The sequence below is a fragment of the Nannospalax galili genome, unplaced genomic scaffold (genome assembly GCF_000622305.1).
Source record: "Nannospalax galili isolate Female #2095 unplaced genomic scaffold, S.galili_v1.0 scaffold779, whole genome shotgun sequence".
Taxonomy (NCBI): Eukaryota; Metazoa; Chordata; class Mammalia; order Rodentia; family Spalacidae; genus Nannospalax; species Nannospalax galili.
This window is the reverse complement of record NW_008345224.1, coordinates 1,636,806-1,663,818: the sequence shown is the minus strand read 5'-3', so window position 1 is coordinate 1,663,818 and position 27,013 is coordinate 1,636,806. Positions and strand designations below refer to the sequence as shown.

Here is a 27,013-nt window from a genome sequence, read left to right as displayed (position 1 = left end):
AAGCCAGCCAAATTCTTACCTTCCCTAAATTGTTTGGTCAGAGTGTTTTATCACAGCAACAGAAACGAAAGTAGGGCAGTTCTCTAGGATCTTCATACTCATCTTTTACCACCAGCTGGTCTTGTACTCAATTAAGAGCTGGGGTTTGATGGATAGGGTCACACACAGCATGTAGATAAGAAGGCTGAGCCACCATCTCCTACAGTATATAATTACTTGATCTTCTGGGGGGACCAAAGGATTACAATTTTAATCTTTTCACAAACTTTAATAATGGAAACAGGGAACAATGAAGTGATTTGTGATTACTGAACACAGTGATGGAGACAAAGTCAATGCATTCTACTATGGAAGACAAAAATTAATTCCATAAAACGTAATAAAGAGCAAGGGAAGAGAAACAGAAAAAGAACAAAAACCAACTGATAAATTGATGTTAAGTACATTAAAATAGATAGCCATAACATCAATACCAAGATTCCTTTAAAAGTGATTAATTTCTGAGCCAGCGAGATGACTCAGGGGTAATAGCACTTGCCACACAAGCTTGACAACCTGAGTTCAGTCCCTGGAACCCATGGTGGAAGGACAGAAAAACCAGCTTGACAAAAGCTGTCCTTTGACCTCCACACACACCATGGCATCTGTGTGCCTACACACACACACACACACACACACACACACACACACACTCACAATAAGTTTTTTAAAGTGGCTAATTTCTACAAGAGAACACATAGATAACGAATCGGTGTGGAAAATTGCAGCCTTTAAAGAACCAAATTTTAGACAGTTAAAATGTACTATTGTACACCAATTAAACGTTTCTCTACTAATAAACTGATTTTGGTAAGACAAATATTCTCCCCATTTCCTTTCTCCCTCCTCAAAAGTCAGAGCTATGAGAACAGTGAATCTATTACACATCTCTCAGAGGTGCAATACGGAAATATGCAAAGGGAATAATCATACTGTTCCTACATTTTAAATCAGTTATTAAATTTTGGGGAAAATATATCCAGGAAATAATCCTCAAAGGGAAAAAATTTCATTGTAATCTTAAACATCAATAACTTCATAGCTCAATGACACATCCTGCTCAGGGTTTGCGATTTTTAAAAATATTTTTTATTTTTATGTGTATGAGTGTATTGCCTGCATGTATGTGAGTGCACCCATGTTGTGCAATGCCGTGGAGGTCAGAAGAGGGTGTCGGATTCCCCTGGAACTGGAGTTAAGGACAGTTTGTAGCAGCCATGTGGGTTCTGGGAATCGAACCTAGGTCCTCTGCAAAAGCAGTCAGTGTTCTTAACTGGTGAACCATCTCTCTAGCCCCAGGGTTTGAGGTTTTTTTTTTTTTGGTCTTTTTTGAGACAGGGTCTCCCTGTAGCCCCAGCTGTCCTGGAACTCACTGCAGGATGACCACTCCTCTTCCTGTGTCCAGTATGCTGGCCGAGGATATGAGGCTCCTGGGTCAGAAACAAAGGACTTACTACTATGGGCAAAAGCTGAAGTCACAGCTTCATGTTTGCTTGTTCCCTGTATGTCCTCATTGATAGAGGAGACCCAGCCCACCATGGGCAGCACCATGCTCTAGGCAGGGGGTCCTGAACTCTAAGAGTGGGGAAATTGAGTGGAGAACAAGTAAGCATGTGTGTGTGTGCATGTGCTCATTTCTCTCTGCTCCTGACTGTGAATGTGATGTGACTCTGGCTCAACTTCCTCATGCTTTGACTTCCCTGTCATAATGAACTGTAACCTAAAATTGTGAGCTCAAACTAACCCTTTCTTCCCTAAGTTGCTTTTGTCAGGGTATTTTATCACAGCAACAGAAATCAAACTAGGACACAAGTTGATGTGTGCACGTGTGTGTATGCAATCCTATTTTGGTTATATAGACAATAAACTATGTCAAAGGAGAGAAGTGTTAGCCTGAGATTCCCCACCTTAATTGTGGGTAGAAGCCTGCCAGTTGCTTAGTGGGACAGAAGACCTCATCCCTTAAGGTGGGACTTCTTAAAGTTCTTACATGTATAACCCATTTTTGCCTGAGAAATTCTTATTTTGAGACAGGGTCTCAGTACGTAGCCCCAGCTGGTCTGGAATGCACTATGTAGACCAGGCTAGCCTAGACTCACAGAGAACCACCTGCCTCTGCCTCCTGAGTGCTTGGATGGTGCCATTATGATATGACCAGCCTGCTTGAGAAAATTTTATGCCACCCTAGGTATTTTGGAATATAAAATAGATACACAAATCAAACATTCACTGATCATAAATCATAAGGAAATTTATTTTAAAACCACTTCTTGATATACATGTAATTTTACCAACTCCCTGATACGCACGTTAAAGATAAAGCAAATTTGCATACTAATGAGATGGATGTGCTTGTTTACTTTTATATGAAGAATTCAGTCTTGGCCGAGTATCTCATACTGTAGCACATAGAGCATCTTCAGCGGTTTTCAGAGTTGATCAACATTTTGATTTTATAGTTGTCAAGCAACCAATCCGCTTCTTATACGTCATAAATGGGACCTTTGGGGCATATATAAGCAACAGCTCTCCCACTTCTCGGCGTCTTTGGTCTTCAGTCTTCAAATAAACTGCTGCAGAAGGATCCTGACTTTTCCTCCCGCGTCGTTCTTGCTGGCGAGACGGAAAGCGGTCGGGGACAGATCAACATTTTGATTTTATAGTTGTCAATGCTGAGAACACTGCTTTACATAAACACATAGTAAAAAAATGGCAGAAGTATGATTAGGGCCATTTCAGAAATTGTTGGACATTCTGTCCTAATCCCAAGGCAAAGCTCTTTATGAAAAAATAAAAACTGTTCTTTATGAATCTCATGTCTTTTTTTCTATGATGAAACCACTATATTTATTTTTGTTGTTTTTTAACATTCATTTAGTGTGTGGGGGGTGGTACGGATATGTATATGTGTGGGAGTATGCACACCCAATGGCACGTATGTGGAAGTCTGAGGACAAGTCAGTTCTCTTCTTCCACCAGGTGGGCTCTGGGGCTTGAACTCAGATTATCAAGCTGGGCAACAAGGATCCTTACCCGCTGAGCCATCTTCCCGCCATTTTTTTGAGACAGGGTCCCCTGTAGCCCCATCTAGCCTAAATCTCATAGGGATCCACAAGTCTCTGTCTCTTGAGTGCTAGAACTAAAGGTATGTACCACCACACCCAGTGTATTAACATATTTTTATAAAGGCAGAAAACTTTGTATACACTGTTAAAAACACTATAATTCTGGGTCAGCAGGATGACTCAGTGGGTAAGTGTGCTTGCTGGCAGGGCTGATGACCTGAATTTGATCCCTGGGAGAAGAACAGACTTCCGTAAGTTGTCTTCTGACCTCCACATATGCACTGTGGCATATGTGTGCTTGCATTCTCACACACATACACACACTCACATACACAGAGTAATAATATATTTTTTAACTGCAATTCATAATATACAGTCATTTCCCTCTGAGTCAAGGTGTTTCTGACAGGATCATAGATATCGTGTGGTGTGACATCATAAGCAGTGCAGAACATAAGCGTGTTCATGTGGTGTGTTCACAACCAAGGCTGCAATGAGTTGTGCAATGCAACATTGGTGAGCACTCTCAGAAACACCTGTGTTTCATTATATATTTTACTTTTAATTAATTATTGGTTTCTATGTATTCTACACCCTTATGATGTCACCAAAATTTTCTCAGTCCCACATTCAGTTACATAACCACATATGGGGCCTCTTGACCACCATTTAAGAAGCTGAGCTTTGACATTGCTTGGTACAAATGCAGCTCTGAGAAATGGTGGGGTAAGAACCTCAGGCCTTTCATTCTGGGTACAACCAATAAGGATGAACCACCTCTCTCAGTAGTACCTCATTCACCCATTCATGTATTCAACAAACTTACTGAAATGTGTTGGATCACCTACCATGCACCTGCCAAAAAGTAGATGCTAAGGGTACTGCAGGAAACAAATTCCCTGCATGCGCCATGGTAGGGATGTCAGATAACGGAAAGAGAACACACACATAATGAGTTACTTCTCTGAGCTGCCAGGAAGTGAGAGAGGAGTGGGATGAGGACTTTGAGGTACAGTGATCAGTCATAGATCTGGGCAGGGAAGGCCTGAGATGGGACAGAGGGGGAAAGTAGCCCAAATAAGTCAGTGGATGAGCCAAGTCTACCTGAGGGAAGGGCATCCAGGCAGAGGGATGCACAGCTCTGAGGATGGCATGTGATTGTCCAGAACAAGGCTGCAGGAGGCCACCATGGCTAGACTCCATGTTCACATGATGGTAAGGCAAGAGAGGGAGCCCCCTGGGGTCTCTTCTTGTGTGTATGTGTGCACACGTATGTTCAGGTGCACAAGCACATAGGTATGGAGGCTGGAGATCAACATCAGGAGTGTTCATTCACTCTCCATCTCAGCTCTTTTAATTAATTAATTTTTGAGCTAGGATTTTATTATGTAGCCCTAACTGGCTTGGAACTTGATATGTAGACCAGGATGACCTCAAACTCAACAGAGATCCATCTGCCTCTGCCTCCCAATGCTATGATTAAAGTTGTGCACCACCATGCCTGCACCGTCTTTTGATTCTGGGTCTTTCTTTGAACCTGGAGCTCACTGATTCAGTGAGGCTGACTGATCAGCAAGCCCCAGGAATCCTTCTGTTTCTGCCTCCCCGGTGTTGGTATTATGGGTTCATAATGTGGATTCTGAGGTATTAATTCAGGTCCTCATGCATATAAAGCAAGCACTCTACCAACTGAGCCATCTCGCCAATCCTGGTGACTCTTCTTTTAAGGATTCTAATCTATCATAGTAGAGCTCATTTAACCTTTTACTTCCTACAGGTTCTATCTGAAAATGAAGTCACATTTGTGGGTTAGGAAGGACTTCAACATATGTCTGGGGGGTATGCAGCTGTCAAAATTCAGTCAGTCACAACAAGCTGACAAATCTCCATTTTCCCACCTGCAGATGGGAACTGTGCCTTAAAAGACTGTGGCTAGGGCGTAGACAGGAGGCTCAGCAGTTAAGAGCACTGATCTTTCTTGTAGAGGACCAGGGTTCAATTCCCAGCACCCACATGGCAGCTATGAACCATCCTTAACTCCAATTCCAGTGGAATCCGATGCCCTCTTCTGACCTCCGCAGCATTGCATGACAGGATACACTCATGTGCATGCAGGCAATACACTCATACACATAGAATAAAAATAATAAATTCTTTTAAAAGACTGCTGCTAATTGATTGTTAGTCCGAAAAGACCTAGAATCACCTAGGAAAGGAGGCCCTGGAAATGCCTATGGGGATTTTCTGGATTTGATTAATTGAGGTGGGAAGATCCACCATAAATGTGGGCAGCACTATCCCACGAACTTGGGTCCTGTACTGAATAAAATGGAGAAAGTGAGCTAAGCACCAGCATCCATCTCTCTCTGCTTCCTGACTGTGGATGCAAATGCGACCAGCTGTCTCAGCTTTCTGCTGCCATGCCTTCCCACCATGATGGACTATACTCTCAAAATGTGAATCCAAACAAACCTTTCCTTCCTGAAGTTGTTTTTTTAGTATTTATTATTTTTATTTTATGTGTATGAGTATATTGCCTTCATGTATGTAACTGCACCCATGTTGTGCAATGCCCACAGAAGTCAGAAGAGGGTGTCAGATCCCCTAGAACTGGAGTTATGCATGGTTGTTAGCCACCATGTGGGTGCTGGGAATTGAACCTGGGTCCTCTTCAAGAGCAGCCAGTGCTCTTAAGCACTGAGCCATCTCTCCAGCCCACCTAAGTTGTTTTTTATCAGGATATTTTATCATGGCACAGAAAAGTAACTAAGACATTAGTAAATTCAACTAAAAAGTATGTGAAATAAAGTGTTTTATTGCAACAAAGTGTTTCTGGAGAAATAAAAACTATACAAAAACATGATCTATATCAAAGATTAGAATAAAATTAAATGTGAGATCTAAACATGGAACTAAAAGATCAGGAACTGAACAATTTTCAATCCTGTGCTACCAGGTTTATCTAACTTTCTTTTCATTTATTAAATATTTTATTTGTTTTTATTTTATATATATGTATGAGTGTATTGCCTGCATGTATGTAAGTGCACCCATGTCATACAGTGCCCCTGGAGGTCAGAATAGGGTGTCGGATCCTCTGAAACTGGAGTTATGGACAGTTGTTAGTGGCAAAGTGGAGGCTGAGAATTGAACCCAGGTCCTTTGCAAGAGCAAATAGTGCCCTTAACCACTGAGCCATCTCTCCAGTCCCATAACTTTGTTTTTATAACAATCTCATGTGAAGTATAATTATTTCCACTTTAATTTTTTAAGGTGGATTTTTTTTTACTTATGTGTATATATGTCTGTGTCTGTATGTATGTCTGTACCTGTGTGCAGGTACCCTTGGAGACCAGAAGAGGGCTTCTAGTCTCCCAGATCTGGAGGTATGGGCAGTTGTGAATCGCTTGACGTGAGTGCTGGGAATCAATTGTAGGTCCTCTATAAAAGTAGCAAGCACTTTTAACTGCTGAGCCTTCTCTCCAGATCCAGTTATTCCATTTTTAAAATAAGAAGGCTGTCTCCAAAAGCCCAAGTTTCTCAAAGTCTTTCAAGTGATAAATGGTATAATATTAAAAAAAACTACAAAGAGAATATATAGTAACATGAAAAGTGTTAAGGGAAATGGGAAAATAAAAAAATTGATTTTTAGGAATGAAAAAATGTATGCAGAGAGAGAAACAAAGATTAAGACTAAAAGTATGTCATGTATTTGGTACGAGGTGAATGTTTCTACCTTTAAACATCCTTACTCTTTAATAAGATGGAGAGCATATCATTGTAAAATTATTTTTCTTAAAGGATTTTCATTTCATTAATTTTCTCAAAATCACCCAATGTCCAACCTGCAGCTCACAGGCCATGTGTGGCCTAGGATAGTTATGATTGTACCCAACACAAAATCAGTGAAGTGCTGTACCTATAGGACAAGTTGGCCCAGGTGTGTGTGTAGTGGGGTGGAGCTTCTGGGAGAAGTGGAAAAGAAAGCAGGCCCCTTTCCTGGGGCAGAGGACATGGCTAAGTGGGTTAAAGTGCTTGCTTGCAGCACAATCCTGAACACTGAGTTTGGACCTCTATAACCCATGTAAATGCTGGGTAGGTGTGGTGGCTGTCTGTAATTCCAGCCTCAGAAGGTGGAGATTAGCATACCCAGGAGTTCTGGGTTGGACTGAAAGACCCTCTTCAATGAATAAGGTGGAGGAGCCTTTGAAGATGATTCCCAACACCCACCTTGGGCTTCCACATACATGTGCATGTTCACCCACCCACACATGTATGCCCACAAACATGAAAACATGCATACATGTACATGCACACCATATTCACATGAAAAATGGAGAGGGGCTTTACCTGTTTCAGCCTAGGTCACTTTTCTATGTCATCTTTTGAGGAACTTAGGCAAGGTGCAGGGACCACTAGCTCTCCTGAGCTCCCAGCTTGGTTTCCTCTGTCTCTAGTGGTTCAGTAACACACCATAGTGCCATGATAAAGGAAAGGGAGGTGTGGTCACTGGTTTGTTGTTGTTTAGTTCTGAGACAGAGACTTGAGTTGCTTATTTTTGTCAGCTTAACAAAACGTAGAATCACCTAGAAAAAAAAAATGTCTCCTTGATCAGCTTGGTCTGTGGGCATGTCTGTGGAGGATTATTTTGATTGCCTTAATTGATGCGGGAAAACCCAGCCTGAAAGTGGGCAGGTGGTACCATTCCTTGGTTTAGGGTTTTGGACTGTGTAAGAGTGGAGAAAGAGCTGAGCACCAGCATGCAGGCATCCCTCTTCTCTGCTCCTGGCTGTGGGTGCAATGTGACCAGTTGCTTCAGGCTCCTGCCACTGTGACTTCCTCACAGTGGTGGCTTGCCTGGAATTCTGAATCAAATAGACCTCTTAACCCCTTAAAGTTGCCTTTGTCAGGGTATTTTATCACAGTAACAGAAAGGAAACTAAAACAGCTCCTATAGCCCAGGCTGGCCTGGCCTTGATCTTGGTATAGATAACTATATATATTGGAGAATGACCTTGAAATTCTGATTCTCCTGCCTCCATCTCCAGGGTGCTAAGATTGTAAGCATGTACCACCATGCCAGTTTTATGTGGTGCTGGGATGGAAGCCAGGGCATCTTGCATGAAAGGCAAGCACTCTACTCACTAAACTATATTCCGACCTCAAGGTCACTGTTTTCTTTGGGTTTCTGTTTTCCCACCAGCAGATGCAGCTTTAAATTAATCTCACTGTTTTTTTGTTTGTTTGTTTGTTTTAAAGTATGAAACTAGGGTGAGCGAGATAGGTCAGTGGGTAAATTCACTTGTGACCAAGCCTGAAGACCTGAGTTTGATTCCTGGGAGCCACAACGTAAAAGGAGAGAAATGACTGACTCCTGCAAGATGTCCTCTGACCTCCACACTCATTCGGTAGTTCATTCTCTCTCTCTCTCTCTCTCTCTCTCTCTCTCTCTCTCTCTCTCTCTCACACACACACACACACACACACAATATTGAATTTACACACACACACACACACACACACAATTTTGAAATTTTAGAACTGAAAATGGAAAGGGAGAGAGAGAGGGTTGGTTGGTAGTGGGTCAGGGGAATTTCACCTAAGTGCTTTCTCCTTTTACCCAAGGGCAGATAAAAATAGCTGTTGAGTAGAGAGTTTGCCTACCATGCCTCAAGCCCCCTGGGTTTATTTCCAGCACATCAAAGAGCAAAAGTTTTAAGAACAAATTCTCAGGCTTGAACGTGGAGGAGGGTAGTCAGGACTATTAGAAACTGAATGGGATGGGAGGAGAGGCCTGGGAAGTTCAGAGTGGAAGCGGGCTGGAAGCTGTTCTTCCAAATCTCTGCCAAGAGTTTCAGCTGTATGCTGAAGCTCGAAATAAACTTCAACTCCCATGCAGCCCTCTGCATGAGCTGGGAATGAAGCTGCCAGGACCAGACTGGGCTCAAGACCTTTCTATTTCACGACCGTCAATACCTGGGGCTCCTACTCCTGGAACAGGTAGAATGGGGACTCCAGGAAATCACAATCCCTTTGCCCAGGATCCTACTGTCTTCTTCAGTGTCTAGCCGAGATACCAAGCCCACTAAGGGATCTGTGCAGCTGTGGAATTCCGATAGGATCTTATACACCTCCCCCCCTACCCTCCACCCACCCGGCTAGGCTATGGCTGCTAGGATTACTCTCCATCTGCTCCAGCGGGAAGACCGCAAAAGCGGTACAGATCCGGCTCCTATTGGTGGCATCTGCAAACCGGCCCCGCCCTCTTCAGCCCACTCCAGGGTCCCCTCCCTCTAGCCACTGAGTCGAGGAGGACTCTCCAAGCCGCCCTGGCGTGCAGACACTGAAGACTACAAAGGGACGTGGGAGATTGATGCGTCGCACAAAGCTGGACTGAAGGGTCCCTGTCCAATTTCTCAACCGGAAAAGAGTCCGCAAAGGCTCCCCAAAGAGGCGCCAAGGGGAGGCTGCGGCTTGGAAGGACCAGGGTGGCTCCATCTAGAGCTCTCTCTGCCCTGCCCGGACACGCAGTGTCCCTTCCTACTTCCCCACCTGCTCACAGCTCACCGGGAGCTGCGGGACCACGCAGACATCTTCTGCCTTGCCCGAAGTCCCCTCGCAATGGAAGAAGCTAACCTCTCAGCGGCGACCCCCGGCCTCGTCCTTCCCCTGGTGTCCTGCAATGACAGCCCAAGCCCCAGCGACGTCGTAGGGTCCACCCCAGGCGGGTCCATCCTGCCTGGCCGCGAGTCGCCCTTCTCCGTCTTCACCGTGTTGGTGGTGACTCTCCTCGTGCTGTTGATCGCTGCTACTTTCTTGTGGAACCTCCTGGTTCTGGTGACCATCCTGCGCGTCCGCGCCTTCCACCGCGTGCCCCATAACTTGGTGGCCTCGACTGCTGTGTCAGACGTGCTGGTGGCTATCCTAGTGATGCCATTGAGCCTGGTGAGCGAGTTGTCCGCTGGGCGACGTTGGCAGCTGGGCAGGAGTCTGTGCCACGTGTGGATCTCCTTCGATGTGCTGTGCTGCACCGCCAGCATCTGGAACGTGGCAGCCATCGCCCTGGACCGCTACTGGACCATCACCCGCCACCTGCGGTACACGCTGCGCACGCGGCGCCGCGCCTCGGCACTCATGATCGCGCTCACCTGGACGCTGTCTGCGCTCATCGCGCTCGCCCCGCTGCTCTTTGGCTGGGGCGAGGCCTACGATGCTCGGCTGCAGCGCTGCCAGGTGAGCCAGGAGCCCTCCTACGCAGTCTTCTCCACCTGCGGCGCCTTCTATCTTCCGCTGGCTGTGGTGCTGTTCGTCTACTGGAAGATATACAAGGCCGCCAAGTTTCGATTCGGCCGCCGCAGGAGGGCTGTGATGCCTCTGCCCGCCACCACCGAGCAGGTGAGAGGGGCCGGCCGTGGAGGACTCTGGGTGAGGAGGAAGTCTGGGGGAAACCAGGTGGGCTGAAGCTTGCATACTGGGAGAGTGAAAAAAGGAACAAAGCCAAAAGTAACGGCAACGCATCTGGTGCACAAGTGGAGGTCTTTCCAAGGGTGGTTCAGCACTTGTGCTCCAGACCGGCCACCTGCAGAATCCAGGACAGCAGCAGAAAGTTTCCTCAGTGCGACAACTGTGTGTGTGTGTGTGTGTGTGTGTCCTTGCGAGCACATGTAGACAGGGTCTCATGAAACACAAACTTGTTTCAAACTCACTACTGTAGATGACCTTGGACTTCTGATCCTCCTGCCTCTACCTCCCAAGTGCTGGGGTTACAGGTATATGGCCACCACATTCAGATGATGCAGCGCTGAGGAACTCAGGCCTTCCTGCCTACTGGATTAATGCTCTCCTGACTCGGCTACATCGCCAACCCCACAGCTACTGGGAGACCCTGTCCCAAAAAAGACCAAACATAATAGAACTTGGGTCCTCTGCAAGAGCAGCCAGTGTTCTTAACTGCTGAGCCATCTCTCCAACCCCTCCTTTTTTTTTTTTTTTTTTTTTTTTTTGAGACAGGACCTCTCATTGAACTAGAGATCACTAATTCAGCTGAACTTGCCACTGAGTCCCATGGATCGTCCTGTTTCTGTCTCCCTAGTGCTGTGGACTCAGGTCCTTGTGCTTATGTGGCAAGTTCTTTACCAACTGAGCCATCTCCTCAGCCCCTACATATTGTAAGTTAAAAGGAACAATGAAACCTGTTTTCTCTAGGACTGGGAACTTGTTACCTATAATATCTGAGCCTCCCAAAGTGGGAAAGCTTGGGATTCCAGAGTGAAGCTGAACATATAATAAGCCAAATGGGGCAGGAAAGTCCACACAGAATAGTAAATACATCCAGAGAGGATCTGCCAAATGCACCCCCTTCGTCGCCCTACATTTCTGGTGAACTCTTCCCTTCCTTATGATGGCTGGCCTCATAGAGGCTGTTGTCCCTCTTTCATTAGCCAGTTCTGTCACCCTGCCCCCCTTCCCTCATTTTCCAGGATTGTGGGAGATAGCTAGCATATTTCAGCTCATGGACTTCTCACCAAAAGCCTTATACAGAACAATCTAGGGCCAGAGATGTGGTTCAGTTGGTAGAGTGCTTGCCCAGCATCCACAGAGCCCTGAACTTGATCCCCAGCACTGCCTAAACCAGGTACAGTGGTGCACTCTTCTATAGGGTCTCCCAGTAGCCCCAGTTGGCCTGGAACTCACTATGTAGACCAGGCTAGCCTCGAACTCATAGAGATCTGCCTCCCGCGTGCTGGGATTAAAGGCGTGCGCCACCATAACCGGCTATTAAATATATTTTTTTAAAAAAGATGGAGAGCCTTGAAGAAGATACCTAATGTCAAGCTCTGGTCTCCATACACATTCATGTGCACCTGTGCATGGGTATACATACAGACACACACACACACACACACACACAAATACAATATGTGGGCCACAAAAAGGGGTGCATAAGAAAGCAAGAGATAGGACAGGTTTTGTTATTGTTAGTTTGTTTTATTCTTACAAAGTTAACTCAGATAACTAGTTACCAGAGAAGTATATGGGCTTTCAAATGTAGATTCTTTTTCATTTAATTAAATGGCAGAGGAGCGTTTAACATAAAACAGGAATGTCAAGTCTATAATTGGAAAATGTTGGAAGACAGAGGTTTATTCAGAATTAATGATGTTCTTTGAAAGGTTCCTTGGAAATGCCTGGGGTGATTACAGCTTTTCAGTCTGATTTCAGGGAGAGGGCTGACTTTTAATAGCGACATCATTCCAATAAGCACTTAGAAAAATCACGGTGGAATGGATGCTGGAATGGCCTGCCAGTACAGTTTTTGGGAGGAAAAAGAGGAAAAAGAGGAAAAAGAGATTTGATTTTTGTTTGTTTGCTGGGGATCAAATTCAAGACCTCATGCAGGCTAAGCAAGCACTTTACCACTGTCCTCAGCCTTTACTGTTCTTTTCGATGCAGCTCATTTAGGCAAGCGATATGAAAATGTAAAAGACAGATGATTGGCTAATCAGGAGTAGCCTGTAATGGGGAGAAAGAGCTCAGAAAGGCAGGGGCAGCATTAGGACTAAGTTGCTCTCTAGTGGTGGGGTTTGAGGCAAACTCTCCTCAACTCTGGGCCTCAACTTTTCTAATGTGCAGTATTAGTCTGTGTTGTGATTTGACTGTGAAATATCCCCCATAGACTCACATGTTTGAACACTACTCCCCAGCTGGTGATGCGGTTTGGGAAGGCTGTGGCACCTTTAGGAGGTGAAGCCTCACTGGAGGAAGTGAGTGGCTGGGAGTGGGCCTTAGGGAAGCAGAGTCCTCTCTGCTTCCTGACTTCAGATGCAATGTGACACCTCCTTTTTCTGCTCCTGCTGCCAGATGGACTGTATCTGAGAACTGTAAGCCAAAATAAACCCTTCCTCCCTTAAATTGCTTCTTGTCAGGAATATGGTCACAGAAACCAGAAAAGAAGTTAATACAGTATAATAGTTTTTAACTGTCAACTGGACACAATCTAGAATCACCTGGGAAGATAGCCTTAATTGAGAAAATATCTAGATCAGGTTTGGCCTGTGGGCATGTCTGGGGGGGATTGTCTAAATTAAGTTAATTGATGTGGGAAGACCCAGCCCACTGAGGATGGCACCATTCCCTAGGCAGGGGGGTCCTGAACTATATAAGGAGAAAGCAAGCAGGCAAGTAGACAGGCAGGCCTCTGTGCTGGATAGCTTTAGTTGTCAACTTGACACACCTGGGTAGAAGGCCCCTCAATTGGGGAATTGCCTCCATTGGACTGGACTGTGGCCATGTCTATGGGGCATCTTCTTGATTACTGAGTGATGTGGGAGGGCCCAGCCCACTGTGGATGGTACCATCCCTGGGCAGGTGTGCCTATGTTGCTTAAGAAAGCAGGCTAAGCATGGCCCAGGGGAGCAAGCCAGTAAGCATCATTCCTCCATAGCCTGTGCTCCAGCTCCTGCCTCCAGGTTCCTGTCCTGAGTTCTTACCTTGGGCTCCCTCAGTGATGAACTGTGACCCAGGAAATGTAAGTCGAACAAACCATTCCCTCCCCAAGTTGGTATTGGTCAGAGTGTTTTGTCACAGCAATGGAGAAACAAACTAGAACAGCCTCCATGCAGTTATTTCTTTTTGTTTTTGATTGTGGATGTGATGTAACTAGCTAGCTGCTTCAAGCTTCTAACACTCTGCTATGGTGGACTGGAACCTGGAATTGAGAGGCAAATAAATCAGTTTCTAAGTTACTTTTTGTCAGGGTGTTTTATTGCAGTAACAAATGAAAGTAGGCTATACAGTATCTAAATACTTTGCCAATTGAGCTAGTGATATCTCTCTAGTCCAGGACCAGATGAAATTTAAAGCTGAAAACATAAATGTAACCTAACCACAGTTATTCTATTTAATTACATTTTCCTTTTCTCAGTGTTAACCCCAGTGAATCCTTAGCCATTCCAGAACAATTAAACTCTCGGCAATAGCAAAAAAAAAAAGATCTGTTTCCTAAATATTAGAATTATAACAAGTGTGTCTTAAGTTATGATCACATCCAAGAGCTCAGACAAACTGTATCCTATTGTGTATTTTTGCAACATCAAAGTGATGGCTTATTTGCATCCAGCCTAACTGTGCTATGCTTTTTACAAGAAAATGTCCTTATTTGCATGGTTTCTTCTGCATAAGAAAAGTAACTGAGAGAATTTCCTGTTCTAGGTTGTCAGACAAGCTAGACAGCTTCTGTTTATGTAGGTGATACTTTGGTTAGTTATTCTCTTTCAAGTGCTTTTAGGATATGACACCTGGAGTTGCAGAGCAAAGGAAATCCTGAATGTCCCAAGCCTTCACCTAATGGTTAGAAATAACTAATTCCAGAAGTCTAGAGAGGTGGCTCAGTATTCAGGAGCACTTAACTGCTCTTCCAGAGGACCCAGGTTTGGTTCCTAGCACTGACATGGCAGCTAACACTCGTCCCTAATTCCAGTTCCAGGGGACCCAATGCTCCCTTCTGGCCTCCCCAGGTACCAGGCATGTATGTGGTGCACTTACAAACACTCACACACATAAAATAAGAATAAATAAAATCTTTTTTAAAAAGAGAGCCATTCTAGAGGATGGGGTGGGGCAATGGCTCAGTGGATAAAGTACTTGCCTTACAAGCATGAAAACCTGAGTTTGATCCTCAGCACCCACATAAAACAACCAGGGATAGTTGTGCATTCTTGTAATCCCAACACAGAGGTGAATCTCTGGGGCTGGATGTCCAACCAGCCTAGCCTCCTTCTCAAGTCCCAAACCAGTGAGAGATCCTGTTTAAAAAACAAGACATAGGGGCTGGAGAGGTTAAGTGCACTGGCTGCTCTTGCAGAGGACCTGGATTTTGTTCTCATCATCCACATGGCAGCTAACAACCACCTGTAACTCCAGTTAGAGATCTGACACCTTCTTCTGACCTCTGTGGGCACTGAATGACATGGGTGCACTTACATACATGTAGGCAATACACTCATACACATAAAATAAAAATAATAAAATAAAAAAAGAAATAGCCCAAAGGCCATTTTGTGTGCCATTTTTAGTGTGTTCTCATGTGGACAATGACGCTCCCCCAGGAGCTCAGAAGTGAATTTTCCTCTTGTGTATCATGTTCAAAAGGCTTTAGATTTGGGGGCATTTTGGATTTCTGATTTTTGCAGTAGGGATCTCATTTTTAAGACCTGACAGGTTTGATGTGAGGACATATTAGTGCCATTTAGTTCTACTGGTTTAGCACAGTGGCTCCCTAGGAACGCTGTTGCCATTTCATAGTGCCTTTCCATTCATATGTGTGTGTGTGGGGGGGGGCGCACGTACTGGTGCATGGGCTTGTAATATAAAGGACAGATAACCTCAAGCATTTTTCCCACAAGTGCCATCCACTTTTTTTAGGCAAGTTCTCTCCTTGGCTTGGAGTTGATCAGTGGGCTAGGCCAGCAAGCAAGCCCCAGGGACCCACCTGTCTCCATCCTCCCAGCCCTGGGATTACATATGGCACCACACACTGCTTTTACCTTTCTGTTTTCTAATGACTATCACATTTTTAAACTGAAGAAATCAAACTGATTATCCACAATTGATCTAATTTTGTTAGCCTTTTCTTTCCTTCCTTCCTTCCTTCCTTCCTTCCTTCCTTCCTTCCTTCCTTCCTTCCTTCCTCCCTCCCTTTTTTTTCTCCCTCCCTTCCTCCCTTCCTCCCTTCCTCCCTCCCCCTTCCTGATTGAACCTCATGCATATGAGGCAAACTTTACCACTGCGCTCAGGCTGGAAAGCTTTGAACACTAAGCTTCTGTGAGCACATCTTGGTAGAGCAAGGGTAGACTCAGCTCTTGATTCTCTTGGTGGACTGGGCATATTTTAAATGAATGGATTAATTAGCAGACTTGCCTTTTCTGTGTCTCCTCCACCAGGATCTCTTTGAACTTACCCTATTCATTTCTTACTTCGATAACTTATCAAAGATTTGGAGTTTGTATTACACGGTAGGGAGACTCAAGTACTTGGGAGGTTCTTTAGATCGGCAGAAAGATGGCTGGGGAAGTGCTCATAATGAGTCTTTCCTTTTTTTTTTTTTTTTTTTTTTTTGAGATAGGGTCTCCCTGTAGCCCCAGCTGTCCTGAAACTCACTATGTAGACCAGGCTGGCCTTGAACTCACAGAGATCCACCTGCCTCTGCCTCCCAAGTGCTGGGACTACAGGCGTGCATGACCCCGCCTGACTTTTTTTTTTTTTTTTTGATTAATGAGTACTTTCTAAGTGGGAGGGTAGTGGACCGGGGTGGTATAGTGCTCCATGCTGCTTCTCATGCTCTGTGAACACTCTTTTCTCTCTCTAAGATATGGTTAAGTATTCATGGGGTGACTTCAGGATGCAGTGTTTTATCCCTTAGACTTCCTGTGGTAACTTGATGGTGGTCTGTGATGTGGAATAGGCCAATCTTGTCTCCTCTAAAGAGATGAGTGACAAACATCTCCACTACCTGGGCACTGGGAAATGCTGGAATGGTTCATTATAGAGAAAATAGGTTTCTGTTGCTTCTTCAGAGGGTACCTGTCTGCTATCACAGGGGAAGGACAATAGTGTGTGTGGGTATGTGTTTATGAATGTTCCTTAGGCTTTGTCCACAGTTTTTTTCGTTTAGACAGGTTTCTCACAGGCCTGGAGCTTACCAAGTAGGCTGACTAGCCAAAAAGCCCCAGGGATCTGTCTCCGTCTCCCAATCACTGGAATTACAAGTACAAACCATCACACTGGCTTTTAAAAATGGATTCTGGGGCTGAAACTGAGGTCCTCTTGCTTATAAGGCAAGCACCTTACAACCGAGCCTCTCTCAAAGCCACTGGAGACTATCTTAATGATAGAGTCATTTGTCTCTTCATTTTTCCTCTCCCAGTGGCAGGCAGGGAGGATGCTGGGTGTGGGCTGACAATGGAAAAGGCTCTTCTTTTGCCCAGATTTCCATGTATCTATGTTTAGACCCATTTAGTGATTTTTCTAAACAAATAGATCTGGGGACCTTGGAGAGAGGAAGAAGACAGTATGTGAAGGTGGAGTGGGGAAGAGTTTTGACTCTGCAAAAGCCAGGCCACCTGGAAACCCCTTCTAACACTTATCTCTAGTGGTACTGATACAAGTGAGAGGAGACAAGGAGATGTGCTGAGATCAGAGGCCAGTGTCCTATAGCACTGGGATGGTCCTAATAGTTGCTTCTAGTTGTGTCTGGGAGAAGAATGGGAAACAGTGGTTGCCAGGCAGCCTTCCATCTCTGTATGTTCAACCTTTGTTCCCAGAAAGAAGAGAAATGAAGAGGCCAGCCATTTTGTAGTCATAAGCCATTAGTTAGCAGGTGTTTCCTGGGCACCTCCAGGCAGCAGGTGCTGATGCTGGTAGTACCCCTACAAGAAGATATAGCTCCTTCCTTTAAGTTCATCCCAGAGGACACACGCATGTGCACGCATACACACACAATATCACACAATCACACACATTTCTATCAAAGAGGAAAACAAGGTACTAACACAGGAAGTCACAAGTAAGTACAGAGGATCAGGGGAAGCACTTTGAAAGCTGAAGGTCTAAGAGCTAAACAGGAGTTCAGGAGAGAAAGGTGTATGTCTCTCTGTGTATGTGGGAAATAGGAGGGGGATAGTCAGGATTCTCCAGAGCAGAGCTGATAGATTGGATATGTGTATCTATGCTGCATAGCTTTAGTTGTCAACCTGACACCTGGGTAGAGGGAGCCTCAACTGGGGAATTGTCTCCATTGGACTGGCCTGTGGCCATGTCTGTTTGGCATTTTTTAAATTGTTGAGTGATGTGGGAGGACCCAGCCCACTGTGAGCGATGCCACCCCTGGGCAGGTGGTCCTGTAATGTATAAGAAATCAGGATAAGCATGGGCCAGGGGAGCAAGCCAGTAAGCAGCATTCTTCCATGGTCTCTGCTCCAGGTTCCTGTCCTGAGTTCCTGCCTTGGCTTCATTTGATGGCGGACTGTGCTTGTAAGCCAAATAAACTCTTTCCTCCCCAAGTTGGTTTTGGTCAGTGATTTAAAAAAAAAAATTTTTTTTATTTACTATTTTTATTTTATGTGTATGTGTGTATTACCTGCATGTAGGTAAGTGCACTCGTGTTGTGCAATGTCTGCGGAAGACAGAAGAGGCTGTCGGATCCCTTGGAACTGGAGTTATGGACAGTTGTTAGCTGCCATGTGGGTGCTGGGATTCGAACCCGGGTCTTCTGCAAGAAGAGTCAGTGTTCTTAACCATTGAGCCATCTCTCCAGCCCCCTTGGTCAGTGATTTTTATCACAGCAGATGAAGGCAAACTAGAACAGCATCTGTATGTATGTATATACAAAGAATTTATTAAATCACCTTAGACTGAATAGTGAGAACAGCTAAATCACACTCAGGAGGCTGAGAACCCAGTCATTGCTCTGTCACTGAGGTTGGGTACGTTCCTCAGCAGTGGGAACAGCCCACAGTGGCTGTTTCACACTGGAGAGGCTGTCAACCTGACAGTTGCTCAGTCCAGGAGGCTGGCTGCCTCAGCTGGTGCCAAAAACGTGGAGTGTTCCTGAAGAGTTGATGATCCTCAATCAGTAATGGAAGCCTGGAAACACTATCTCTGAGGTCAGCAAAGGAATCATCATCATCATCAGCAGCAGCAGGATGAATCTGCTCAGTGGAGAGAGGGAAAGCCAAGCTAGAAAAAAGCCAAAATTATCTTCTGTCTGCCATGCCCCTTAGATCTGGATGCTATCATTTGGGGTGGGTCTTCCCATATCAGTTAAGGCAATCAGGAAAATACCTCAATTGAGGATCCCTACTCAGGATTCTACTTTGTGGCAAGTTCTCATTAAAACCAACCATTGGGGGAGGGAGAATGTATAGAATGGTAGCTAATTATTACTATTATTATTATTGTTGTTGCTAATGTGTATGTGTATGGTATGTATGCGTGTATGCATGCTTGTGAGTATTGGTGCACATGGCATGTGTGTGCATGTGCATGTGGAGGCCAGAGGTATCTCATCTGACCATGTTCCACCTTATATGTTGAGGTGGAGTCTCTCATTTGAACCCAGAACTTGCTGCATCTAGCCAGTTTGCCCCAGGAATCCTCTATCTCCTTCTCCCTTGCACTGGATTGCAGGCAGGCCACTATGCCTGACTGGCATTTACATGGGTGCTAAGATCTGATCTTGGGTCTTCATGCTTGTAAGGCAAGTGCTTTACCCACTGAGCCATCTCCCAGCCAGGTAACTAATTTGTGACACCAAGGCATTTAAAGTTGTTTTTTTTCAATGGAGGCAAAACAGAATTTATTGTATCATTAACAATGAATCCATTTAGTGTAGTAATTACACACTTGTTACAATATTAATGTGGACAGACAGACTGTCTCTCTAGTGCAGACTTTGTAAGGGCTAAGACTGTGTCTCCTTCACTGGTGGCTCCTCTTCCAGTTCCAGTCTCCACCACAAATGTAGAATGAGTGAATTCATGTGCCAGGGGCTGTGCCAGGCTGGGAATATACATTTACCAATCATCTCCCTGGCAGCCGTGGTGGGGTGGGGGACTTCATCCACCTGCTTCACAGGTGGGCAAACAGCCTTGGAGAGGCAGAAGAGCTTGCTGGGTCTCAAGCCTGCCTCTGGCACCACAGCTTCTCTTCTCAGCTGGCATTGTGGGGCCTTTGTCTTCTCTGAAGAATCTGTAGACCTTTCCTTCACCTGTATTTTAAATAGACTTTCACTATTTTTGATGGAGAGGTGTGGGGCAAACCTAGCATAGCCCCATGTTGCCTTAATCATATGGTGTTGGGGCTGGGGATGTGGCTCAATTAGGAGAGTTCTTGCTGACCATGTGCAAAGCCATGGGTTCTATCCCCAGCACCACATAAACTTGATGTGGTGGTGCACCCCTGTAACTCCAGCAGTTGGAAGGCGGCGGCAAGAGGATCAAGAATTCAAGGTCATCCTCAGTTAAATAGTGAGTTTGGGGCCAGTCTGGGCAAGATGAGATCCTGTCTGAAAAGAAAAATCATGTAGCATAATATTTTATGCATTTAAGTTGATAACCTTGAATTTTAGGGCAGTTTTTGTTTCTTAGCAAAACTGGGCAGAGGCTCCACACACAGACAACCTCCTCATAGCAACATCTCAACATCACAGTATGCATTTGGTAAAATTGATGACCCTGTATTGACAATCATTCACACTCCAAGTCTATGGATTACTTTAGGGTTCACTATCTGTGTTTAAGAGTCTATGAGTTTGGACAAATGTGTAATGACATGACTCTACCACCATGTTACCATACAGAATAGATTCACTTCCTTAACAGTCTCTCTGTACTCTACACATTTATCCTAACCTCTGGTAAGCAGTGATTTCTTTTCTTGTCCCTGGAATACTATGCAGCTGGACTCATCTTACAGTGGAGCTGCCTTAGCTTAGCTTCTTTCACTTAGTTTCATTTCTTTCTTGTCATTCGATGGCTCGCCTCTGTTCTTCTTAGAATTACATCGTGTGTGTGTGTGTGTAACTTTCAGTAGTTGGTTCTCTCCTTCCACCATGTGAGTCCCAGGGATCAAACTCAGGTTCAACAGCCTTGGCAGCGGGTGTCTTTAACCTCTGAGCCATCTCACCAGCCCTTATTTCTTTTTATACAATGCTTTTATTTTTTATTATATTTTCAATTGATGTGTATTTGTTGGACATGGTACAGCTTAACTTAAGTATGTCTTTGTTCTTTTGATTTGATGACATATGATGTGGTACATATTTTCATGTTTTCATGACTTATGTACATTTTCTTTAAAATTGTTTATTACGGGGCTGGAGAGAACACTGACTGTTCTTGCAGAAGACTCAGGTTCAAATCCCAGCACCCACATGGCAGCTAACAACTGTCTGTAACTCCAGTTCCAGGGGATCCGACAGTTCTTCTGACCTCTGCAGGCACTACAGGACATGGGTGCACTTACGTACATGCAGGCAATACACGCATACACATAAAATAAAACATTTTAAAATTGTTTATTACATTTGCTCATTTATATTGTGTATGTATATATGTGTGTGGGTATGTAGAGGTCAGAGAACAACTTTCTGAAATTCTTTTTTTAAACTCAGATTCTCAGACTTGGCAAGCAAGCACCTGAGCCATCTTGGCAGCTCAACGTATGTGTGTGTGTCTGTGTGTGTGTGTGTGTGTGTGTGTGTGTGTTCACATTCCCTTTTTTGCAAGTATTTGTGTGTGGTATGTGTGCCCGTGTATATGTATTATGCATGTGTGGGAGCACGAATGTGTGTTCCATGCACATGTGGAGGCCTGAGGTTGACACTGTCTTGCTTCATCACTGTCCACCTTATACACTGAGGCAGGGTCTCTATGAACCCAGAGCTTGCCATTTTGGCTAGTCTGGCTAGTCATCTTAGGAATCCCAGCTGTTTTAGCCTGAACTGAGATTACAGGCAGTCCTCCAGGCCCGCCTGGTTTTGATGTGGGTTTTGGGGATCTGAATTCCAGTCCTTACATTTGCAGGGCAAGCACTTTACCCACTGTGCCATCTTTCCAGCTCTGTTTCACATTCTTGAGTTTTAAGACTTCTTTGTATATTTGGGATGACAGTCCTTTATCTGCTGTTTTTTTTGTTTTGTTTTTTGGGGGGGGATTTCTTTGTTTGTTTTTTAATGTTGTCCGTCAGATTGTAGCTTGCCTTTATTTTTATTTTATGTGTATGAGTGTATTGCCTGCATGTGTGTAAGTACACCCATGTCATGCAATGCCTGTGGAGGCCACAAAGGGCATTGGATCATCTGGAACTGGAGTAAGGGATGGCTGTTAGCCACTATGTGGGTGCTGGGAACTGAACCTAGGTCCATTGCAAGAGCAGCCAGTGCTCTTAGCTGCAAAGTCATCACTCCAGCCTCACTTGTAGTAAATTTTTGTGAAGGGTATGAGGTCTAGGTCTAGAGTCTCTGATCTTGTAGATGTCTGGTGGCTGAAGCCTCACTTGCTGAAAACTTCTCTATTTTATTATCTTTATTTCCTTGTCAAAGATCAGCTGACCATATGTCCTGGATTCATTTCTGTTGCTATGATAAAACACCCTGACAAAAAAGCAACTTAGGGACAAAAACACAAACTTAGGATTTATTTTAGCTCACAATTCCAGATTATAGTCCATCACAGTAGGGAAGTCAAGGTGGCATGAACACCTAGCCATGTCATATCCACAGTCAAGAACAGAGAGGAATGAATACATGCCTGCTTGCTTAATACTGGTCCGCTCACTTTCTCCACTCTTACACAGACCAGGACCCAACCCCAGGGAATGGTGCTCCCCACTTTTAGGCTAGGTCTTCCCCATCATTCAATATAATCAAGACCATCCTCCACAGACATGTCCACAGCATAAGTCAATCTGATCTAGAAATCTATCGAGATTCCTTTTCCAGGTGATGCTAGATTGTGTCAAGTTGACAAAACTAACACACTACAGTTATGTGGACTTATACTGTGCTCTCCATGTTCCAATAATCCACTGTCTGTATCTGTTCTTTCACCAGTGTAACACTGTCTTGATTACTAAAGGTTTATAATACATTTAAAAAATAATTATTTTTATTTTTATTTATGTGTATGTGTATGTGCATATATATGTACGTGTGTGCAGGTGCCTGTAGCAGCCAGAAGAAGCTGTTGGATTCCCACAAGCTGGAGTTACAGGAAGTTGTGGGTTCTGGGAACCAAACTTGGGCTCTCTGGAAGAGCAGCAAGTACTCTTAAACAATGAGCCATCTCTCTGTAGTATGTTTTGAAGTTGGATAATGTCAATTCTCCAAGTCTGTTGTTCTCTTTCAATACTGTTCATGTAATTTTCTCCCTTGGAAAACTAGATGGAAAAAAAAAACAACCCTAAAGTAAGAAGCAGGATAGATATAAAAAGAGTAGAAATCAATAACTGAAAACAGAAAATCAGTGGAGAAAATCAATGAGGCCAAAAGCTGGTGCTTAGAAAGGATCAATTAACAAATAGTAAAACTCTGGACAAGCTAAGAGAAAACGACAGTAGTTAATATCAGAAATGAAGAAGAGGACATTACTCCAGATCCCATGGACAGTAAAAGGGTAGGAGGCAGGAAAGATGGCTCCAGGGGTGGAGTCCTGCTGTGTGTGCTGGCTAGTTTTTATTGTCAAGTTGACACAAACCTAGAGTCACCTGGGGAGAAAGACCCTCTTGAAGAACTACCTCCATCAGACTGGCCTGAGACCATGTCTGTGAGGAACTGTCTTGACTGGCAATCGATGTAGGAGGGCCTAGACCACTGTGGGCAGCACCACTTCTAGGGAGGTGGGTCTGGGCTGTATAAGAAAGCTAGCAAAGAGCAGAAGTCAAAATAAGCCAGTAAGTAGTGCTCCTCCATGGTTTCTGCTTCAGCTCCTGCCTGACTTCCCTCAGGGATAGACTATTACCTTGAAGTCAAATAAACCCTCTCCTCCTCAAGTTGCTTTTGGTCAGCATGTATTACCACAGTAACAGAAAAGCAAACTAGGACACTCTGCAAGCACGAGGATCTGAGTTTGATTCCCAGAACCCATGGAAAAGCTGGGCTAGGACTGAACTCTTGGGGGTTGGTGCCCTGGACTGTGAATTTCACGCATGCTTACTGTCTCTCCCTCAGGTGGGCCAGGAAGGGTAGAGGGTGTTTGATTTTGGTGCTTATCTTCTCCCAGGTAGATTAGGCTCTGCTAAATTAGTTTCCCCAAGGCAATCCTTGTTCAGAACAACAAAATGATCTGATGGGTTTCAAAACAGATTTGCCTCCTCTTCCCATGACCTGGAGGGAGCACAAAATGATTTTTCTCCCCTACCATATTTGCTTGATTCAAGGACAAAGCAGAACTCCTGAGGTAACAAACTTATAAAAAAGTGTACACCTTTGCTTCCTACTCCCTTCCCTGACTGAGTCCTCCTGGAGCTTTTTGTGGGTGTATGTGTGGAGGCCAAAAGTTGATGTCAAGTATCTTTCCCAGCCGCTTTCCACTTTGTTTAAAAAAATATTTACTTTCTTTAATGTATTTGTGTATGTGTCTTCCTGTGGGGGTGTGTACCTGTGCCCGTGTTCAGAGCCAAGAGGAGGGTTTCAGGTGTCTTCCTCTGTCACTCTGCCTATTCCTTTGAGGCTTTCTCCTTCAACCTGGAGCTTGTGTTTTCTCAGCTAACCTGGAAGCCAGCAAACTCCAGTGACCATCTTTTCTCCACCCCCTCAGGCCTACATGCCTGGCTTGTTATGTTGGTGCTGGGTGCATGGGTTCTGGGGGTTGGTTGAACTGGGATCTTAATTACAGCCCTCATGATACCACAGAAGTACTCTTAACAGCTGAGCCATCTCTCTAGTTCCCTCTACCTTGTTTCTTGAGACAGGGTCTTTCACTGAATTTGGAGCTTACCAGTTTAGCTAGACTAGCTGGCCAGTAAGCACCAGGGCTCCCCGTTTCTGTACCTCCCCAGCTCTGGGATTACAAGCATGCATCACTATGCTTAGATTTAATTTTTTTTCATTTTATTTTTATTTGTTATGTGTATAAGTGTTTTGCCTGCATGCATCTAAGCGTACCCATGTGTGTGCAATGCTTGTAGAGGCCAGAAGAGGGCATCAGATCCCTGGGACTGGAGTTACAAATGGTTGTTAGCTACCATGTGGGTTCTAGGAGCAGAACTTGGGTCCTCTGCAAGAGCAGCCAGTGCTCTTAATCGCTGGGCCCATCTCTCCAGCCCCCATACTTAGATTTTTTTTACATGGGTTCTGGGGGTTGAACTCAGGTACTTAATGACCATGTGGCAAGCACTTTTCCTACTGAGCCCTTCCTCCAGCCCCTTTCTGGAGATTATAACACTCAGGTATGTCCATACTGAGCTTCCAGCAATTTGTCAATCACATTTAAAGTTTTCTGGCCCTGTGCACTGGTTTCTCTGTGTGGGTTTCTGTTCCAATCAGTTGTGATTCTCTGTATTCACCTGTTTTTTTCCACCTTTGGAATGGCACTTAAGCCTTGTGACCTCACTTCTCTGACATAAGAACTGTTGATTTTTCAGTTCAGCTTTATTCCTTGTTCTTTTTCTTTTTTTTAATTTCACATTTCCTTTGTTCCAAGGCAAAGGAGGAGCACAAGGTTGAGATGGTGTTCACTACTCGCTGCAAAGCAGCTGTGACCTTCCAGACAAGTGGGGACTCGTGGCGGGAGCAGAAGGAGAAGCGAGCAGCTGTAATGGTGGGGATCCTGATTGGTGTGTTTGTACTGTGTTGGATCCCCTTCTTCCTCACGGAGCTCATGAGCCCATTCTGTGCCTGCAGCCTACCCCCTACTTGGAAAAGCATATTCTTGTGGCTTGGATACTCGAATTCCTTCTTCAACCCCCTGATTTACACAGCCTTTAACAAGAACTACAACAATGCCTTCAAGAATCTCTTTACAAAGCAGAGATAAGAGGATTTGGAAAAACATAGGTGCAGGTTTGGGAAGAATGAGGGAATTTGTATTCCCCCCTTTGGTAGGGATTAAGGAGCCTTCCCTCTGCAGCTGAGCACTAATGACACTTTGAAAGCCATACTGTTGAGCCTGGATTGTGGAAGCAGCTCTCATGAAAAGTAGCAACTATATGGTAAATGTGCCACTATGCCTTCTACCTGAGGACATGGCAGACATTACTAATGGATCATGACACATTTCTGCACTAGGCAGAAATCCCACCTTCAAATCCTTTCAGGATATACTTTAGGTAGTTACTCCTTGTGACTTAGCCCTTTATCCACCTGATAAGCTTACCTTCCTCAGCCTCTTACATGTCCCCAACAAGGAGTGATTCTCACTGTGGGAAAAGATGAGTCTCATCAGAAGCTCTGTTAAAAAAGTGTCCAACAGAGGGGTCCATGAGACAGCCCAGTAGGTAAAGCTACTTGTTACCAAGCCTGATAGCCTTAGTGCAGTTCCTGGGACCCACATGATGGAAGCAGAGAACCAATTCCCACAAGTTGTTATCTGACCTCTGTACTTGTGCCAGTGAGCCCCTCCCTGACAAGGACACAACATAAATACATGTAATTTAAAAATTGAAATAAAGTATTTCATAATTCACACCTACTGCATCAGATTCTCAAAAAGAGATCTGGTGATTGAGTATTGCAGTGTTACGATGCTTTTCTGTTCTTAGTCAATATGAGATACTCCTGGATACTCATGTTACTCTTTAACATTTTTAAAAAGACAGGGTCTCCCTGTAGCCCCAGCCGGCCTGGAGTGCACTATATAGATCAGGCACTATATAGATCAGAAATCCACCTGCCTCTGCTTCTGAGTGCTGGGATTAAAGGTGTGTGCCATCACACCCCGTGAGATTTATTTTTATTTTTACTTATATGTATGTGCCCAGGGAGGCCAGAGGAGGGCGTCGGATCCCCTGGAACTGGACTTACAGGTAGCTGAGTTGCCCAGTATGGGTGCTAGGAAGGAAACTTGGGTGCTCTGGAATAGCTCTCTCCAGCCCCTTATGTTACTCTTCAGACCACTGAAATAGCCATTCCTTGGGGGTGACCTAGAGAGGACTCCTTAAAGCTCAGCACATGGTTCCAGTGTGTGGATAGTTAGCAGTCCAGGTGAGAGCTCTTCTAGAGGAGCAGCCATGAGACACATCCCACTACTTCTGCATACTGACATTTGTGTGATAAAAATACTGAGGTGTTCTTTTTTGGCTCCCTCTATTTATGGTACGTACACTGGGGGGGGGGAACGAAGCTTTTGTAGGAGTCAAAATCAACACTAAGCAAGTCTCTGTGTTATAAATACTTTTGGTTGAGGCACTGAGAG

General features: G+C 44.7%; 2 protein-coding genes across 5 annotated transcripts in view; one reads left to right on the top strand and one right to left on the bottom strand.

The window, feature by feature from the left end:
* The first annotated feature begins 9,440 nt into the window (after positions 1–9,440).
* Positions 9,441–25,668, top strand: LOC103740718 (5-hydroxytryptamine receptor 5B). The gene is made up of 2 exons (XM_008841410.3): positions 9,441–10,499; positions 25,304–25,668. The coding sequence occupies exons 1-2, from the start codon at positions 9,726–9,728 to the stop codon at positions 25,634–25,636; spliced, it is 1,107 nt and encodes a 368-aa protein (XP_008839632.1). The 5' UTR covers positions 9,441–9,725; the 3' UTR covers positions 25,637–25,668.
* The window catches only part of Ccdc93 (coiled-coil domain containing 93), a 90,213-nt gene continuing 81,741 nt past the window's right edge, over positions 18,542–27,013 (bottom strand). The window contains exons 25-27 of one of the 4 annotated variants that reach the window (XR_003850828.1): positions 25,976–26,018; positions 19,680–19,869; positions 18,547–18,811 (exon numbers count right to left, since the gene is read on the bottom strand). The gene's annotated coding sequence lies outside the window, so the exon portion shown is untranslated. Of the gene's footprint in view, positions 19,870–25,642; positions 26,019–27,013 lie in introns of those variants that run through there. The other 3 variants (XR_003850827.1, XM_029567495.1, XM_029567494.1) reach the window with 3 other exon arrangements.

What these genes read in the sequence shown, in the direction of transcription:
- LOC103740718 (XM_008841410.3), top strand. Translation starts at nt 9,726, where the DNA reads ATGGAAGAAGCTAACCTCTCAGCGGCGACCCCCGGCCTCGTCCTTCCC. An exon ending in TGCCCGCCACCACCGAGCAG is followed by an intron (nt 10,500 to 25,303) that starts GTGAGAGGGGCC and finishes CTTTGTTCCAAG; the next exon opens with GCAAAGGAGGAGCACAAGGT.